Below are 19,552 nucleotides of genomic sequence, written 5' to 3' on the forward strand. Positions count from 1 at the left end.
AATAGTTGGGCGTTGCGGCAGTCTCCTGTAGTCCCAGCTACTCAGGAGGCTGAAGCAAGAGAATGGCTTAAGCCCAAGAGTTGGAAATTGCTGTGAGCTGTGACACCATAGCACTCTACCAAGGGTGACACAGTGAGATTTTATCTCAAAAAAAAAAAAAAAAAAGAAAGAAAGAAAGACTTGGAAAGGACTTCAAATGTCTATTCAAAATGTCTACTGAACCAGAAAATAAAAGCCATGTAAAGTATAAAAAGCAAACTGAAGATGGTCTTTGTCTATATTTGAAATTCTTCATAATAAAAAAATGGAAAAAACAAGGTGAGGGAAAATTGGATACTTTGCCTTTTCCTAAGTAAAAATCTCAGAAGTCTACACAGTTAAAAAATGCCCTATTCCTCCCTGCCTTCCTTCTGTACCCCCACATCTCACCATATCTCACCTCAACCAGTGGACTACCTGCACTGCTCACATACCCATTTTCTTTATACGTATGACCCAATCACTTCAAGATCACCTCTGCACTTCTTTACTGAAGTAAAAACAATATTAAAAAGATACAATTTTTTTTTTTTTGAGACGGAGTCTCAAGCTGTCCCCCTGGGTAGAGTGCCATGGCATCACGCTCACAGCAACCTCCAACTCCTGGGCTCAAGCGAGTCTCCTGCCTCAGCCTCCCAAGTAGCTGGGACTACAGGCGCCCACCACAACGCCTGGCCATTTTTTGGTTGCAGCCATCATTGTTGTTTGGCGGGTCCGGGCTGGGGATTCGAACCCGCCACCTTAGGTGTATGTGGCTGGCGCCTTAGCCGCTTGAGCCACAGGCGCCGAGCCTAAAAAGATACAATTTAAACAATTTTAAATTATACTTCGCCATTTTGTTTTTGAATATTCCTGTGTTAGAAATCTGTTGGGATAAGTAACCATCAAAACTCAGAATCATTTCATTTTTCCTAAACTATAATATTTTAAAATTTAATTTATTTTTTTGTTGCCCTTGGTAGAATGCCCTGGCATCACAGCTCATAGCAACCTTGAACTTCTAGGCTCAGGTATCCTCTTGCCTCAACCTCCAAGTGGCTAGGACTACAGGCCCCCATCACAACACCTGGCTTATTTTTAGAGACAGGGTTTTGCTCTTGCTCAGACTGGGGGTCTCCCGGGCTCAGGCGATTCCCCTCTCCTTGGCTTCCCAGATTAAAGGCATGAGCCACCTCGCCTGGCCCAATCCTTTTTAATTTTAAACAAAGAATACCCTTACTTGTTTAAAATATGCTTGTATCCTAGTACATTCATAAATCTCACCCAAATTTCAAAGGTCATGATACCAAATTTGTGTTAAAATCTTTATTAAAAATACTTGGTATTTCTTTCTTTTTTTTTGAGACAGGGTCTCACTGAGTCACCCTCAGTAGAGTATCGTATTGTCACAGTTCACAGCAACCTCCAGCTCTTGGGCTAAGGCAATTCTCTTGCCTCAGCCTTCCAAGTCGCTGGGACTACAGGTGCCCGCCACCACACCCGGTGATTTGTTGTTGCAGTTGTTTAGCTGGCCCGGGCCGGGTTCAAACCCACCACCTTTGGTGTATGTGTGGCTGGCGCCGAGCCTTGGTATTTCTTTATTATTGTCAGGGGTTGGTATGGGCCAAAGGCTAAGAATAGTTTTCATGTTTTTTAGTTTTACATTTTTAACGATCGGTGGTAAATCTAAAGGGAGTATTTCATGACATGTTAAAATTATATGAAATTCAAGTATCAGCACCCATAAATAATTCTACTGGACCACTGCCATGCTCAGTTTCTATCGACTAATACGGTTTTTCACTGCAATAGCAAAATTTAAAGGGGGAGGGCAAAGGCCAAAAACCCCTTAGAATAGGACTTCCTCCAGGTTAAATTTCCTCAGTCTAATCACTTCCCTAGTCATCTACAAATAGAAAGGCAGAAAGGAGTATTAGCAACACCCTGAATGCTACAAATTAGCAAATCAAAAGACAACCCAAATCTCACTGTCAACACTCTCTCCACAAAACCAATGCTAAAGAGGCTGACCACCCAACTAGTGGCTTTCAAATTACTTTACCTTTGAATGGAGGTGTCCGTGAACTAGAACAAGTTCCAGTAATGCTGCTAAAATCCCACACAGCCAAATAGCAATGAGGAAAAACAAAGTTAATAAACATAATTGTCTTTAATCTTCAAATTGTTGGCTACCAAAAAAAGTGAACAAAAAGCAAAGGAACAGAACGAAAAAGTAGACCAATTCAATTGTAACTAGAGTGTAGGATCCTAAATCTTTAGACCTGAAACATCTGATCATATTTTCTGCAAGAAAATAGCTTCTGGCTCCCAGGATGAGAAGTTAAATGCACGGCGTCTGCAAACAGTTTCACAGCTTACACAGCAACAAGTTAGGCTTTCTCCTCTCCAAAAGTACAACAAAATTTGCTCATCTCTTTCTATCACCATTCTGCCAATCGAATGTTGGGGGCTGGGGATAGACAAGCTATCTTTTCTACTACCAACGTCATACTCCACCTAGCTCCTCCTCCCAGCCCCTTCACACCTCAGCCAAGCACTAACTCCTCCCCGGCTCCTTCGCCTCAGCTCAGCACCTCTTCCCTGACCCATCACGCTTCTACCTGCCGACTCGTCCTCCCCTACCTCATCACCTCAGCTGCTTCCTCCAAAAATCAAAGACCCACGAAAATTCCACCAGCAGAAGAGCAAATCAGGGAGCCTATAAAGGAAAAGCCTGGAATTCCTAAACAAGCACCATCTGCTCTTGCGGAGAAACTCACGACACAGCTCCAAAAGAGGAAATAAGGGCTTGGCTCTCACCCAGTTCGTGAGTGTTTACTGAGAGGCTGCTGCGGTCGGGACCCCGCGCAAGGAGCTGAGGATACAAAGGTGAGGAGCAGAATGGCAGCACTCGCTCTCTCTCGGCTCCCACTCCAACGGGGGAGGTAGATAATTTCGATACAGTTCGCCAAGCAGAGGTAGAACTAGATGCCTTTGAAGCCCACCGCGAGGAAAACTTACCTGAGTCCTGAATATTAAAAGCTAAAACGCAACTAGTCGGAAGTGACGTTCTAACTGAGAACCGCAGCCACGTAATTGGCCGCCTCCTTAACTAGCCACCCTTTCCCCGGACAGACCCAAAGGAAAAGTGTGGCTGAAAGTCCACAAGCCGCCCTAGCCGCTGTCGGGGACTCCCACCCTATTACGGATCGGCAAGAGCCAGAGCCAGGACCCACAACCAAAAAAAGAGAAGCCTCGCCAACCTGGGCGCGGGTCCCGCGCCCTGAGGGCAATGGGCTTCAGCGCTCCCGCACGCGCATGCGCGGCCCTCTTTCTCCAGGAGGATTCCTCGGGTCACCTGGACGCCGGCATCTCAACCACCTGCCCCTCTGGGTCCCTTCTCGTCCTTGCCTCCGCGCTTTGGATCTCACCTCCGGCTTTCTGCCATCTCTTTCTCCCGCAGACATTGTTAAACCTGGCCGCAACCGATCTCGGATACCGCAGCTTCCACTGACACGAGCCTCGGCGCGGCTTCCGCTTCCGGCGAGTATTGTGTGTCGCACAGCGGGGCGGGGGCGAGGGGAGGAGGAAGGAGGGAGGCAGTGCTCCGGCGGCTCCGCGCCCCGCACTCCCGGACCCGAAGCCGGGAAGGTAGGTGCTGTCCCGCCGCCACGCCCGGGGCTGGGGCCTGTCCCCGCCGGCCGGCTCCGCACACCGCGTCCCAGCGCCCCGCGTCTGCGTCACCGGCCCCCCGCACGTAACCACAGCTGCCTCCGCCCGCCTCGGGCCCGGGCGGACGTTTTGCCGCCCCGGCGACGTCAGCGCGTCCGGCGTTGCTTGGCTACCCCGCCGTTCCCCCAGTCCCGCTGCCGCTTGCCTCCCCGGGTGAAACTCTGACGCAGTCACCGCCTGTCTGAGTTGCGTCATAGCGACAGGCATCCCACCTTCACATCACACCTCTTTCTCACCTGGACACGCATCCCTCCCTCCCTGCCAACCACGACGTTTCCTCTCCTCCCTCTCCAATCCCCCTGCCCCAGACCTGGCAGAAGAAGACGGAGATGAGGGGTTTGCGGGTGGGACACAGTTGCGGACAAGGCTCAGGAGAGGGTCACAAGGTGGGACCCTGGACAGTGGTAGAAACAAAACGAGGGCGCCCCTGAAGTTTGCCCTTCAACTGAGACACGAGAAATAGGGGGAGAAGAAGGACTAACCCAGAGGCACCCAAGGTCTCAGCAATGACAGTAACTCCAAGTCCTTCCTATTCTTGCCTAACCCTTTTTCCGTTTCTCTTTCTCACCACGTGTAGGTCTAGATGCATCTTGGTGCCCCACTGTGCATACAATTAAACATGTCCTTGGTGAAGGGGCCACCTAATTTCTAGAGGACTGAGGAAGGGGTGGAGTCACTACTTAAAATTAGATTTCCATAGGTAGAGAAAAACAATCTGACCAAACTTCTGTTGAGAGAAGAAAAGCAGGTCCAAATAAGTTACCAGCTCCTACTACAAATTTAACACTTTGATCTGAATCATTGATATATACAGAAATAATCATGTTAACCAACTCATCACATAGCCATTTCTTTCTCCACACAAAGATCTACCAAATTTCCCTCCCTTGGTCCCTTGGTGTGGCGAGGAAAAAAAAAGGTTATGGGGATAGAGAAATTAGGAAACCTGTCAGCTCTTTTACCAAAATGATGCTGGCCCGGGCTTAGTTGTATACTATTAAGTATAGTTATTATACCATGAATGTATCACTTTTCAACAGTTCAGTATGTCTAATTGCACACCAATAGAAATGAGACAGGGTGTATGTGTGTGTGAGAGAGTGTGGGGGGAGGGAAAAAAATGAGATGTTGCATGAAATATTTTATTCCAGGAATTGGGCCCATTTTCTATAGCCTAGTTTATAAGAGGAAGAATAATTTCAAAATTTCCTATAAAGAAGAAATTGTTACTTTTGCGTAATTTATTCAACTTATTACCCTTTGGAAGAATGAGAGGACAGTGTCGCTGAATCAGGCTTAGATTCCAATGAATTATTATGATAAAACTTTTCTGTAACAGTAAACTTTAAAATATATCTAATTTAAGAAATCTTAATACTTTGATTTTTATGACACTTTTTACTTCCCAAACTCTTTCACTATTAGAAACATGTTAAACTAGGATATGGTGGTCTGGAACTATTGGTTTTAAGATACAAATGGAATCAACTGGATCAGGAGAAGTGTGCTGAACTAGAGTTGAAGGAAGCCTCTGATTCTAACAAGAGAAAACAGAGGTAAGAGACAAGAGAGCTAGATTGGGGGTTATGTGTCAGTTTGTTAAAGATAAAAAATATAGATTGCTAGGTGGAAGTTGTAAGTTTTGGAAATGGAAGAAAGAGGTTTAATCTAGTGGAAGAAAAGATGGAGAATAATAAGATAGAACTAAATCTGGAGTTAGGATGTAGCATCGGGACACATTTCAGGCCAAGAATCCAACTAATATTAAAAATTAGTTAATATTAAACTTCCAACTAACATTTATCTTTTCTCATCTTCAAGTTAAATAATGGCAGAGACAAGTCTGTTAGAGGCTGGGGCCTCTGCGGCCTCCACAGCTGCAGCTCTGGAGAACTTACAGGTGGAAGCAAGTTGTTCTGTGTGCTTGGAGTATCTTAAGGAGCCTGTCATCATTGAATGTGGGCACAACTTCTGCAAAGCTTGCATCACCCGCTGGTGGGAAGACCTAGAGAGGGACTTCCCTTGTCCTGTTTGTCGAAAGACCTCTCGCTACCGCAGTCTTCGGCCTAATCGGCAGCTAGGCAGTATGGTGGAAATTGCCAAGCAACTTCAGTCTGTCAAGCGGAAGATCCGGGATGAGAACCTCTGCTCCCAGCACCATGAACCCCTTAGTCTTTTCTGCTATGAGGACCAGGAGGCTGTATGTTTGATTTGTGCAATTTCCCACACCCACCGGGCCCATACTGTTGTGCCACTGGATGACGCTACACAAGAGTACAAGGTAGGGATGAAGACATGTGATGCCAGTGTGGAGAAAGAGGAAGGAAGCAGCAGAGGATGGCATATTGCCTGGATAAAGATTGTACTCCCCTATTGTCCCCTCAGAGCTACATACACAAGGATACCCAGTAGGCCTCATTAGTTGTCCCCTGGCATGAAAAAAAAAACAGTGAGGAGGAGTACCCTAAAATTTCTTTGTGACTTTTGCAACATATTTGAGTCTTATGAGTGAATACTGATATGTTTGGTCTTGGAGTGTATCATACTTTTCATAAGTGAATGAAATAGACAAGATCAAATTAGGAAGAACTAAAAAGTAGTCGGGTTTCTTCATTCTGCCTCCTGCTCAGAATGTTTCTTATTTTCTCATGGGTATTGAGAATAGATAATACCACTTTAAAATGTACCTGCCAGATTAAGCTGGACCATTATGTTGTTTGGTCCCCAGATAATGGGTAATATGGCATCTCATTAAACTGCTGGGACACAGGGTAAATGTTGGAGTGAGGAGACCCGGAAATGTTAATGTCTTAGCACTTTATCATGTACTTTGTTTAATTGAAGCAATAAAATCTTGAAAACAAGATCTAAAGTAATTTACAGCATAACAATCAAGTTTTTATTATAGATGGGGTTAGAGTTGGATAGGAGGACAGGTTTTTAAAGAAAGATAGCAGGGTATAGAAAGTTGCTTTGATGATAATAGACCTAAGCAAGAAAATGGAAAGGGCTGGGGAAGGACATAGAGTTGACAGCTGGACAGCTATTTCAGATTCAGTGAGAGGACAGTTGAGTGAGTTGAGAGGGTGATGGGGACAGACTTGTGGCAAAAGGGACCTGTGGGGAGTTGATATCCCAAATGATAGGCAAGGAAGAGAATAGTTGAGATGGCTAGGAAGCAAACAAATAGATTAACCTCTGAATGCTGAGTGTACCAGCAAAACCCTCCTTTTTCACCTCTCCTTTTTCCTCCCTAACCCTCAGGAAAAACTGCAAAAGTGCCTGGAGCCCCTGGAACAGAAGCTGCAGGAGATTACCCGCTGCAAGTCCTCTGAGGAAAAGAAGCCTAGTGAGCTCAAGGTAAAGGCAGGTTATCCCATTTGGGCTGCTCTACAGGGTATTTGCCTATAGGGGAATTAAGACTTTTCTTTGAGACAGTCTCACTGTGTCACCCTTGGTAGAGTGCTGTGGCATCACAACTCACAGCAACCTCCAACTCTTGGGTTTAAGAGATTCTCTTGCCTCAGACTCCCAAGCAGGTGTGACTACTGGTGCCCACCACAATGCCCAGCTATTTTTTTTGAGTGTAGTTGTCATTGTTGTTTGGCAGGCCCAGCCTGGGTTCAAACCTGCCAGTCCTGGTGTATGTGGCTGGCACCCCAGCTGCTGAGCTATAAGCGCTGAGCCTATGCCCGGCTATTTTTTTGTTGGAGCTGTCGTTGTTTGGCAGGCCTGGGCCAGGGTCGAACCTACCAGCTTCACTATATGTGGCCGGCACCCTAACTGCTGAGCTGTGGGCACCAAGCCCTAACACGTTATTTAATCCACCAGTTTGTTAGAAAAATGCTCTTCTCTCATAAATGATTGTATTTTATTAGACTTGTCATTAAACATTGTACATAAAATTACTTGTTATGAATTAAGTATTGAGGAAAGGACGTCAGAGATAAAGAACAGATGGAATATCATGCAGCTGATGAATAGAATTTACGCTGGTTGATCTATTTTTCTGGTTAAGTTAGTAAAGGAGGCTCTGTGCTGAGAATGTGGGGATATGAGTTTCTTGGAAGATTGAGGAGAGGAGAATTTAGAAGATTCACTGGGGAGGAGGGGAGAATTTACTGACCAAGAGTCCTAGACAGAACTGCTCTACTCAGGGACATTAGGACCACATTCTCATAACACAAGTAAAGTCAAGCATGCTAGATGATGTTGGTTTGTTTCTGGAATAGTTATCCCTAGACCATCCTCCACTCATAGGATCTTACCTATCTTTCAGGCAGAAAGCTACTTCCTGTGCAGCCTTTCCTAACCCTTTAGATATTAACTTTCTTAATTTTCATACAGTTTTGCATTTCTTTCTTTTTTTGTTTTTTTTTTTTTTTGAGACAGAGCCTCAAGCTGTCCCCCTGGGTAGAGTGCCGTGGCATTACAGCTCACAGCAACCTCCAACTCCTGGGCTCAAGCGAGTCTCCTGCCTCCGCCTCCCAAGTAGCTGGGACCACAGGCGCCTGCCACAATGCCCGGTTATTTTTTTTGGTTGCAGCCATCATTGTTGTTTTGGCGGGTCCGGGCTGGGGATTTGAACCCGCCACCTTAGGTGTACGTGGCTGGCGCCTTAGCCGGTTGAGCTATAGGCGCCGAGCCTTTGCATTTCTTTTATAACATTACCCTATTTGTATCATGATAGTTTGGTATCTGCCTTGTAGATAAAATAACCTATCTTCCTTTTTTTTTTTGATACAGAGTCTCACTATGTCACCCTTGGTAAAGTGCTGTGGCGTTGCAGCTCACAGCAACATCCAACTCTTGGGCTTAAGCCATTCTCTTGCCTCAGCCTCCCAAGTAGCTGGGACTACAGAAACCTGCCACAATGCCCAGCTATTTTTTTGTTGCAGTTGTCATTGTTGTTTAGCAGGCCCTGGCTGGGTTAGAACCTGCCAGCCTGGGTATATGTGGTTGATGTCCTAACCACTGAGCTATAGGTACTGAGCCATATCTTCCTAATTTTAAGGAGACTTATGCCCAAATGTAATGTAAGGAAAATTAATTTATAAAATCTGGGCCAGACACAGTGGCTCACTCCTGTCTGTAATTCTAGCACTTTGGAAGGCCAAAGCAAGAGGATCACTTCAAGCCAGAAGTATAAGACCAGCCTGAGCAATGTAGTGAGACCCTGTGCCTACAAAAAATAAGAAAAAAAAATCATGGTGGTGCATGCTTGTAGTCTCCGCTGCTTGGGAGTCCAAGATAGGAGCTATGATGATGCCACTGCCCACTAGCCTAGGCAACAGAGACCCTATCTCAAAAAAAAGACAAAAAATAATTAAAAAAAAAAATAGGCTAGGCACAGTGGCTCATGCCATAATCTTAGCACTCTGGGAGGCTGAGGTAGGTGGATCTCTTGAGCTCATGAGTTCAAGACCTGCTTGAGCTGGAGCAAGACCCCATCTCAAAAAATAGCCGGGCATTGTGGTGGACGCCTGTAGTCCCAGCTACTCAGGAGACTGAGGCAAGAGAATCACTTGAGCCCAAGAGTTTGAGGTTGCTGTGAGCTATGACACCATGGTACTCTACTGAGGGTGACAAAGTGAGTCTCAAAAAAAAAAAGAATTACTGTTGTGTTTATACTATCTATAGTGTAAAATGACATTCAAACCTAGACCTACATTTTTTTATACCCAACAGAACATTAGAAATGTTGAAATGTCAGTTTACTATGCAGGGTTGTCTCTCACCTTGGAGAGCATCCTTGTCAGGAGCATTCCCAACCATGGCAAACCAAAGAATGCCCCATTTCCAACATATCCTCAGAGGCAGGTAAGCCCCTCATTAAGAACCACTGCCCTACAAATATAGAGTGAAAAAAAGGAAAGGGTTTATGGGTTTATAGGAGAGAGAGCCTTTTTGCTTCCCATTTACCATAGTTTGCTTCTACCCATACATCATTCCTAATTAAACACACATAAGTACACACATGAAAAAGGATGTGTGTTTTACTTGAAAGCAAATGTGAATACACCTGAGATAGCAGCAGCAGAACATGAAGCAGAAAGCAGCCCTGAAACCTGACCTAGTCAGCTTCTGCTGGTAACTAGCTTGAAATCCAAAAGTGCCAGGCTTTTAAGACCCACCCTGGCTTTGCATCCTCACTCTCTCTTTTACACTCAGTCCTGCCTTTCAGTCCCTATCCACTTCCTTCCAGAGTTCCAGTCTCTGTTTTTCACTTTGCCTTGCTGTCAGTCACATGACACTTAGAGAATCCTCAGAAGCTCAGTAGAGGTGCAGAAGGAAGGGTGTCCTGACAATCCTCAGAAAGTGTTATGGCTGGAATTTGAATCCTTATTATAAATTTCAGAAATGTTAGAACTGTAAATGTTCTGGCTTAGAGAAAGCATATTGCAAATATCCAGCAGCTGAATTACATACAAACTTCTAGAACCTGCTCCTGAGGTGGGAATTAGAAGTGACTTGAAACTATTTAACAAGTTTAGTCTAAAAGTCCACATATTTTGGACTTTTTGTAACAAGCTATTATCAGCCTCTTATTGTTCTAGCCTAAGCAATAGTGACCCTTTCTCTACAAAACAATAAATTTAGCAGGGCATGGTGGCTTGTGCCTAAAGGCCCAGGTACTTGGGAGGCTGAGGCAAGAGAATCACTTGAGCCTAGGAGTTTGAGGTTGCAGTAAGCTATGATAACGCTATTGCATTCCAGCCTGGGTGGCAGAGCAAGAACCTATCTCAAAAGAATAAATAAATAATAAACACTTACTGATTCTTATACTTTTCCAGTTGATTCACCTATTTTATTAGGTAGATGTTCTATAATAAAGTTATCTTTAACTTTCTGGTATTTGTACTTTCCTTTCCTTGACAGATTGCATTGAAAGTTGGGAATAATAAAGATATCCCTAATATCTTTAATAGTAAATGTCATCATATTATTGAGTCCTTATATCTTAAATATATTTTATTAAAACATAAAAGCCATGTGCAGTGGCTCATGCCTATAATCCCAGCACTTTGGAGGGATGAGGTGGGAGGATCACTTGAAGCCAGGAGTTCAAGACCAGCCTAGGAAGATCCCCATCTCTACAACATAGTAAGATCTCCATTTCTACAGAAACATTTTTAAAGAATTAGGCTTGTCTTGGCCCCTGTAGCACAGTGGTTACGGTGCTAGCCACATACATTGAGGCTGCCGGGTTGGAACCCTGCCCTGCCCAGCCCAGCTAAACAATAAAGTCAACTGCAGTAGAAAAATAGCTGGGTATTGTGGCAGGTGCCTGTAGTCCCAGCTACTTGGGAGGCTGAGGCAAGAGAATCACTTAAGCCCAAGAGTTGGAGGTTGCTGTGAATTGTGATGCCACTGCATTCTACCGAGGGTGACATAGACTTTGTCTCAAAAAAAAAGAAAAAGAAAAAGAAAAGTCAGGTATGGTGGCATATTTCTGTAGTCCCATTTATTTGGGAGGCTGAACCAGAAGATCACAAGCCTAGGAGTTTGAGATTATAGTGAGCTATAATTGTGCCACTGAACTTCAGCCTGGGCAATCTAGTGAGACCCTGCCTTTTAAAATAAATAAATTTTAAAAAGTAAAATTATAATTTTTTCTTTTTTTCTTAAGACAGTCTCACTATGTCACCCTGGTAGAGTGCTGTGGCATTATAGCTCACAGCAATGCCAAACTCTTTGGGCTTAAGCTATTCTCTTGCCTTAGCCTCCCAAGTAGCTGGGACCACAGGTGCCTGCCACAACACCTGGCTTATTTATTTATTTATTTTTGAGACAGATTCTCACTATGTCACCCTTGGTAGAGTGCCGTGGCATCATTGCTCACAGCCACCTCAAACTCCTGGGCTTAAGTGATTCTCTTGCCTTAGCCTCCCAAGTAGCTGGGACTTACAGGTGCCCACCACAACACCCAGCTATTTTTTGTTGCAGTTGTCACTGTTCTGGGCTGGGTTTGAACCCACCAGCCTCAGTGTTTGTGGCTGGCACTATAACCACTGTGCTATGGGCACCAAGCCAACACCCAGCTATTTTTAGAGATGAGGTCTTACTCTGACTCAGGCTGGTCTCTAACCTGTGGTCTCAGGCAATCTATCTACCTCGGCCTCCCAGAGTGTTAGGATTACAGGTGTGGGCCACCGCACCCAGCCTAAAATTGCAATTTTTTAAGGAGTTAATTTAATGAAGAAAATAAAACTTTTTTAAATATTGATTTTTTTTTTTTTTTAATATCTCCCCAGTAGTCTTCCCTACTAAGTCATCAGTGGGGAAGCCATTTTTTACAGAAGGAAATTCCAGTGGAGAGAATAATGGTGTCCTATTAAACTATTTTCAATGGAACTGGAATTCTGTTAATTTATAGACATGGTGGATAGGGGAAAGGCTCCCTTTTGCTTCACTGAGCCTGCTGGTAGAACATCCTCCCTCTTCTCTCAGAGACTAGTGGAGAGTCGCCGACAACAGATCTTAAGGGAATTTGAAGAGCTTCATAGGAGACTAGATGAAGAGCAGCAGGTGTTGCTTTCACGACTAGAAGAAGAAGAACAGGACATTCTGCAGCGGCTCCGAGAAAATGCTGCTCACCTTGGGGACAAGCGCCGGGACCTGGCCCACTTGGCTGCCGAGGTGGAGGGCAAGTGCTTACAGTCGGGCTTCGAGATGCTTAAGGTTCGACCTTTGCCCCCACATAGCCCCTCAGGTCAAGCACAGTATAGCTTTACACATGCTATTCTGTCAGCTGGGGAAGCTCACTCTTCTGCTCTGCTTCCCTAAATCCAGTTCTTTTCTTCTAGAGATACTCAAAGGATCATTTTCTACACTACAGAAAGGCTGTTCTGATTTCTCCTATCCCCTTCTAATCATTTTTGTGTTCTTATGTCTTGTCAGCAATTATGTGCTTACTCTGTACCAAAGAAAAAATTCACTCTTTTGACAGGAAGGAAGTCTAGTCTGAATTAGTAAAAAACTATGCATTAAAATTTTTGTAAATGTAGTTGCCATTACTTTTAAGTCTAATCTAGTGCTAAAAAAGAATAGAAACATAGTTTAAAGGACACAGGCATACTTCAGAGATATTGTGGATTCAGTTCCAGACCATTACAATAAAGCAAATAATGCAATAAAGCAAGTCACATGAATTTTTGATTTCCTAGTGGAGTTGTAATCTTTTTGCTGGTAGAGAGTCTTGCCTCATTGTTAATGGCTGCTGTCTTATCAGGGTGGTGGTTGCTGAAGGTTGGGGTGGCTGTGGCAATTTCTTAAAACAAGACAATGAAGTTTGCTGCGTCAGTTGATTCTTGCTTTCACAAAAGATTTTTTTATAACATGATATTTAATAGCATTTTACCTACAGTAGAACATCTTTCAAAATAATAAACAATTCAGTCATGTCTCTAGGCTCCACTTCTAATTCTAGTTCTCTTGCTATTTCCACCACATGTGTAGTTACGGTACTTCCTCCACTGAAGTGTTCAACCCTTCGAAGTCATCAATGAGGCTGGAATCAACTTCTTCCTAATTCCAGTTAATGTTGATATTTTTACCTCTTCCCATGAATCAATAATGTTCTTATGGCATCTAGAATGGTAAATCCTTTCCAAAAGGGTTTTTATTTACTTTTCCCAGATCCATCAGAGGAATCACTATCTTTGGCAGTCTTGCAAAATATAGTAGAACCTTCATAGTTGACCACCTCCCTACATTGACCTCCTCTTTAGGTTGACCTAATTTCATAGACTGGACATGCATCACATGTATGTATCAGTACAGCAGGCCTAGTTCCTTATGTTGACCACCTCCATATGTTGGCCAGTTTGTTACATTTCCTCAGGTGGTCAACTTACAGAGGTTCTACCGTATATTTCTTACATAAGATTCAAAAATCAAAATTACTTTTTAATCTATAAGTTATAGAATGGATATTGTGTTAAGCATGAAAACAACATCAGTCTTATACATCTCTGTCAGAGCTCTTAAGTAACTGACTAGGTGCACTATCAATGAGCAGTAATATTTTGAAAGGAATCCTTTTTTTCCTGAGCAGTGGGTCTCAACAGCGGGCTTAAAATAGTCAGTAAACCATGCTTTAAAGATGTGCTATAATCTAGTCTTTGTTGTTCCAGTTCTAGAACACAGGCAGAGTAGATTTAGCATAATTCTTAAAGACCCTAGAATTTTGGAATGGTAAATGGGCATTGGCTTCAACTTAAAGTCACCAGGTATGTTAGCCCCTAATAAGAGAGTCATCTGTCCTTTGAAGCTTTGAAGCCAGGCATTGACTTCTCCTTTCTAGCTATGAAAGTCTTAGGTGGCATCTTCTTCCACTATAAGGCTGTTTTGTCTTCATTGAAAATCTGTTTTTATTGTACCCACTTTCATGAATGATCTTAGCTCTATCTTGTGAATAACATGTTGCTTCTGTATCAACACTTGTTGCTTTGCTTTGTACTTTTATATTATGAAGATGGCTTCTTTTCTGAAACTTCATGAATCAGCTTCTGCCAATTTCAAACTTTTCTTCTGTAGCTTCCTCACCCTCTCTCAGCCTTCATAGAATTAAAGAGAGTTAAGGCTTGCTCTGGGTTAGGCTTTAGCTTAAGAGAATGTTGTGACTGATTTTATCTTTTATCCAAACCACTGAAACTTCCTCCATATCAGCAATAAGACTGGTTTTCTTATCATTTATGTTTTCACTAGAGTAGCACTTTTAATTTCCTTCAAGGAGTTTTTTTTTTTTTTGCATTCACAGCTTCGCTACTTAGCACAAGAATTACATACCTTTCAGCCTATCTTAGCTTTCAAAATGCCTTCCTCACTAATAAGCTTAATCAATTCTAGGTTTTGATTTAAAGCAAGAGACATACCACTGTTCCTTTCACTTGAACACTTAGAAGCTATTATGGGATAATTAACTGGTCTAACTTCAATATGGTTGTGTCTCAGAGAATTGGGAGGTCTGAGGTGAAGGAGAAAGATGGAGGAATGGCCAGTTGGTGGATTAGTCAGAACATACACATTTATTGATTAGGTTCATCATCTTACATGGGCATTGTTCATGGCACACCAAAATAATAGTGTTCTACAATAGTAACATCAAAGATCACTGATCACGGAGTATCATAACAAATACAATAATAATGAAAAAGTTTGAAATATTGCAAGAATCACCAAAATGTGACACAGAGATACAAAGTGAATACATGCTATTGAGCAAATGGTGCTGACAGACATGCTAGACAGAGGGTTGCCACAAACCTGGTTGTAAAACATGCAGTATCTACAAAGCACAATAAAGGGCAGTGCAATAAAATAAGGTATGCCTGTACTTGAAATTATGTGTAAATCATATTATTTGCTTTTGATATGTAAATAATACCTCTAAAATGTTTGAAATAATTTGTTTTCTTAAGCAAATCAATGGTTTTAGCAAGGCTGTAGAAAACATTTCTTATTTTAAAGATCAGATTATCAGCATTTGAATCAGTGAGGTTTCATTGTACATTTATTTGAATGTTATGTATTGCTTGGTATTTATTCTTGTGTCCTTTTATGTATGTGTGTTCTGCCTTCCACATTAAACTGGGAAATCCTTGTGGGACAGAGATTTGTCTTCTTTGTCTTCTGGACCCCAAGTATTCTCAAATCAGGATTGGCACACAGTTATTGACGTTTATTAACCGATGCCAGACAGGGGATACCAAACCACAACAGGAAAGTGTGATTTGTTCTATGTCACCAGTCTGGAACTATCTATACTGATCCTAAAGGAAACTGAGGTATGTGGTAGGTACTTGGGGGACAGAGTAAAGAGCAGACAATCCTGTCCCTTTCAGGGAGCTCCCAGTATCCTTGAGGAGCAAGACAAAAGCATAAGAAACCATTTAGAAGTAATAAAAATTACCAAGCTTCATGAGTCCAAAAGTTGAAAGTGGGGATTTGGTTGGGAGAAGTGCACTCAGATCCTTCTGGAGCTCTTCCTCTTGCATTGTGACCTACAATTTGCCTTGTGCCTATTTTATAGATCTGGAACTTTTGGGAGGAGGGGGAACCTTTTGCCTTCACGACCATTGAATATCAGGACCAATATTGCTTTCTTTTCTCCTTCCTTCTAGGATGTCAAAAGTACCCTGGAAAAGTAAGTGATAATTGTATCTCTTTGAGTGATACAGGTATTGGCTTAGAGATGAGGGGTATTGTAAGGAGGGAAAGAGGGAAGATAGGAAAGTCATGCAATGCCAGGGTATGGGTAAAGGTTTATTGCACCCATGAAGCTAGGGAGAGAACAAATTATTGGGAGTAGTAATTTAATACCTTTTCCCCTTTGATCATCAAGGCTTCTTGAGAATGATAAGGTTGAAAAAAAGAGAGAGAGAGAAAATGATAAGGTAGAACCAGGGTCTGTTTGTACCCTATGGGTGGCATTGTGTCTGAACAAGATAGTAGGAGGAAGGGGTTAGAAGAACAGGGAGGGTGACTTCCCATTTGCATGCAATATTAAAAAATACCCTAGAAAGTTCTAAGGCTCGTTTTCAAGATAGGATCTGTCCAGGGGATCCATATGCCTTTATTAGATTAATAAAACAATAGCTACTCGGGAGGCTGAGGCAGGAGAATCGCCTGGCCGGGGAGTTGGAGGTAGCTGTGAGCTGTGTGATACCTCAGCACTCTACCCAGGGTGAGACTCTGTCTCTACAAAAAAAAAAAAAAAAAATAGGTGAACTCCTGATTTCAGGGAGGAGGGAGAAAGTGGGAAGAAGGATAATTTTAGTTTACCCCTAAAGACAACATCTGAATACTCATTTGACTGTAGCTTCCCCCTGACCCTGCCCTTTCTTCCTCTCTCTCTCTCTCTCTCTCTCTCTCTCTCTCTCTGTTCCTCCTAGATGTGAGAAGGTGAAGACCATGGAAGTAACTTCAGTATCCATAGAGCTGGAAAAGAACTTCAGCAGCTTTCCCCGACAGTACTTTGCCCTAAGGAAAATCCTTAAACAGCTAATTGGTGAGTTTGTTCCCAAAAGGAAATGAGCAGAGGGAATCACTAGAGAGAAGAATGCCTTTAGGTCCTGTCTCATATGGGCTTTAGTTATCCGTTCTCTCAGTTTTCTTGCCCACACCTATACCTACCCTTTATTTGGCTTTCATTCTGACCCTGAGTCACACAACTCACAGTGAGAAGTGTTAGGTGTCATCTATTCTTAGGTCCACACTTTTCTAGAGACCCAGAAAGGTAAAACAATTTGCCTACATCGTCAGGTAAAATGACCATATAATTTACAATCTATACTAGGACAATCTTAGAAGTAAAAGGGAATGTAATTAATATTAACATTCAGGAAAAATAGTCATAAAGCAAGCCTGTTATAGGAAAACAGACACATGACCTAGACCATTTGCTTTCTTGTTCTGTGTACTTCTGAATACTTTTCATTCTTTCTGGCCTTCACATTGTGCCTTGTACTTCACACAGTCAGATAAATGATGTCAGAGGGAAATGGAGAGAGGACTGGGCAGGAACCTATACTGTTAGCCCATATAGAATGAAGAGATTATTACCTGTTCCTTTTAGGGTCAGGGTGCAAAATGAGCCATTGTTCCTTCCCCTCCTTGAGGTGACACTGTGGATTGAGAAAGTTAATCAAACCATGGTGTTCTGGAGACCTTTAAGTGACCAGGTTCTCTAACAGCAGAATGGAAGAGTAAGGCAGGGGTGTTCAGCTATTCCCATCCTCATCTAGCTCCCCACTCTGGCTTCTCCCGCCAGCGGATGTGACCCTGGATCCTGAGACGGCTCATCCTAACCTAGTCCTGTCAGAGGATCGTAAGAGCGTCAAGTTCGTGGAGACAAGACTCCGAGATCTCCCTGACACACCAAGGCGTTTCACTTATTACCCTTGCGTCCTGGCTACTGAGGGTTTCACTTCAGGTCGACACTACTGGGAGGTAGAAGTGGGTGACAAGACCCACTGGGCAGTGGGTGTGTGCCGGGACTCTGTGAGCCGAAAGGGCGAGCTGACTCCACTCCCTGAGACTGGCTATTGGCGGGTGCGGCTGTGGAACGGGGACAAATATGCAGCCACCACCACACCTTTTACCCCTTTGCACATCAAAGTGAAACCCAAACGGGTAGGCATATTCCTCGACTATGAGGCCGGCACAGTGTCTTTTTACAATGTCACAGACCGTTCTCATATCTATACCTTCACTGATACTTTTACTGAGAAACTTTGGCCCCTCTTCTACCCAGGCATCCGGGCTGGTCGGAAGAATGCTGCACCACTTACCATCAGACCCCCAACAGATTGGGAGTGACAGGTTGGGACATGGGAATAACTGGGGTGAGGCAGGGTCAAGTGCTATGGGGCCTTCCTTCCTGTGTCCTGCTGGAGCGTCTTCATGACTGCCTGGTTCCAGTCCCGAATCATCTTGGAGAAGCACCTCGGTTTCTAGGATGGTTTGTGTGAAGTCGTTAGGACTGGGCTGTGAGGAGAGAGGATAGCAGTGTCTTCCCTCCTAACTGTCAGGGTGGGGAGCTGGTTCCCAGGGGATTGTCTCCCATGAAGTCCATCAGGTTTCTATTGCATAAGGATGGGTTGGGAAGGAAGGAAAAGCTTTTCCAGAAACAAAAAAAGTCTGTCAGAGATTCTGACTTGCTCAAACTGGAGGAGGAAACGGAAATCCCTGCACATCCTTTCGGGGGATTATTTGACTCAAAATAGTCTTGTTTCTTCAGGTAGATCACAGGGGTCTGTGTACCTCTAAATTGAAGAAAGATGAATGACAGTTGCTTTCGTGGGTCTAGAAGTTGAGGAGTTTTTCTGAGGGCAGAGATTGGGCATTAAAAAGGTTAAAACAAGGAAAGTCAGGGAATGGGGGATAAAGGAACAGATTCTTAGAGACCAATGAAGGGGAGTGGGGTTTCTTTGGTCTTCTATTCCCAGGGTAAATTTGCCCTTATGAGTGGGATTTGCCAGGGGTAGGAGTGTGGGGAAAAGGAGAGGGTGAGAAGAAAGCAGAGGAGAACTCAAGTCCCTGCCTCAGCCATCAGCAGAGTTGGCTGATTCCATGCCTTCTTATAATTGGTTGTCTCCAAGAGGTCAGTCAGAGGCAAGGAGGAAGAGGTCCTGCAAGCCACATCCACCTTTTCACTGTTTCCCCAAGGGAACTTGGAAAGGAGGGTCAGGGATTAGAGGAAAGAGAAAGGTATTTCTATCCAAAGCCCTGGCCTTAAAGAATGTTACCAAGTAGCTACTCTCAAGTTGTCAGTCTTGTTACCAGCCAAGGTGCCTGAGCCAGAATGGAAAAAAAGTAATGTAGTTTTTCTTACCCTGAGGACAGGGTAGAAGAGGATGGTGTGTGTACTGAAGGGCCAGAAAGGCAACTTCTTTTGGCCTGTATGAATCTGGCCTAGAACTGTTGGTTACAAGAGCCAGACTTTTGTGTGTTTGTTGCCACCCCTCACCCTTTACCATTCCCCTTTTCAGAGAATGTAAATCATTTTAATGTTAGGCCAAAATAAATAATTTTAGGGTACATATGTTGTCATAAAAGGTAAAGCAATGCATGCCAAACCAAACTAAAACTATTTGGATTATCTGTTCTTTGGGCAATCTTCACAGAAGACTGAAACAAGAAACTGCAGTTTATTGAGGGCATTTCAGTTCCTCCTACCACCTCAACAGGATTTTGTCCAGACTCTCCTCCTCTTACCTTTGTGCCTTGACTGTGGTTCTTTGTGGCAAGATACTTTGGTTGGTAAAAATAATATGGAACAAAGGATCCACTGAAGTGA

At 43.5% G+C, this 19,552-nt stretch overlaps 1 protein-coding gene across 3 annotated transcripts; it reads left to right on the forward strand.

The window, feature by feature from the left end:
• Nucleotides 1–1,596: 1,596 nt before the first annotated feature.
• LOC100947135 (E3 ubiquitin-protein ligase TRIM39) lies at nt 1,597–19,552 on the forward strand. Of its 3 annotated transcripts, XM_023512834.1 has the most exons (9): nt 1,597–2,907; nt 3,482–3,669; nt 5,176–5,306; nt 5,572–6,031; nt 7,015–7,110; nt 12,202–12,432; nt 15,876–15,898; nt 16,647–16,762; nt 17,525–19,552. In XM_023512834.1, exons 4-9 carry the CDS (start codon nt 5,579–5,581, stop codon nt 18,070–18,072), a joined length of 1,467 nt encoding a protein of 488 aa, XP_023368602.1. In that variant the 5' UTR covers nt 1,597–2,907; nt 3,482–3,669; nt 5,176–5,306; nt 5,572–5,578; the 3' UTR covers nt 18,073–19,552. The 3 variants fall into 3 exon arrangements, with proteins under 3 accessions (XP_023368602.1, XP_012660300.1, XP_023368603.1); XM_012804846.2 differs by having other exon boundaries at nt 1,597–3,669; XM_023512835.1 differs by lacking the exons at nt 1,597–2,907; nt 3,482–3,669 and having other exon boundaries at nt 5,174–5,306.

This window comes from Otolemur garnettii, unplaced genomic scaffold (assembly GCF_000181295.1).
Source record: "Otolemur garnettii isolate 467f Iridium unplaced genomic scaffold, OtoGar3 scaffold00031, whole genome shotgun sequence".
NCBI lineage: Eukaryota > Metazoa > Chordata > Mammalia > Primates > Galagidae > Otolemur > Otolemur garnettii.

Bases quoted from the DNA above. Each gene is read 5' to 3' on its own strand.
- LOC100947135 (XM_012804846.2), top strand. From the start codon at position 5,579: ATGGCAGAGACAAGTCTGTTAGAGGCTGGGGCCTCTGCGGCCTCCACA. The intron at 15,899-16,646 runs GTAAGTGATAAT...TGTTCCTCCTAG, and splicing joins GTCAAAAGTACCCTGGAAAA to ATGTGAGAAGGTGAAGACCA. The intron at 16,763-17,524 runs GTGAGTTTGTTC...TTCTCCCGCCAG, and splicing joins AATCCTTAAACAGCTAATTG to CGGATGTGACCCTGGATCCT.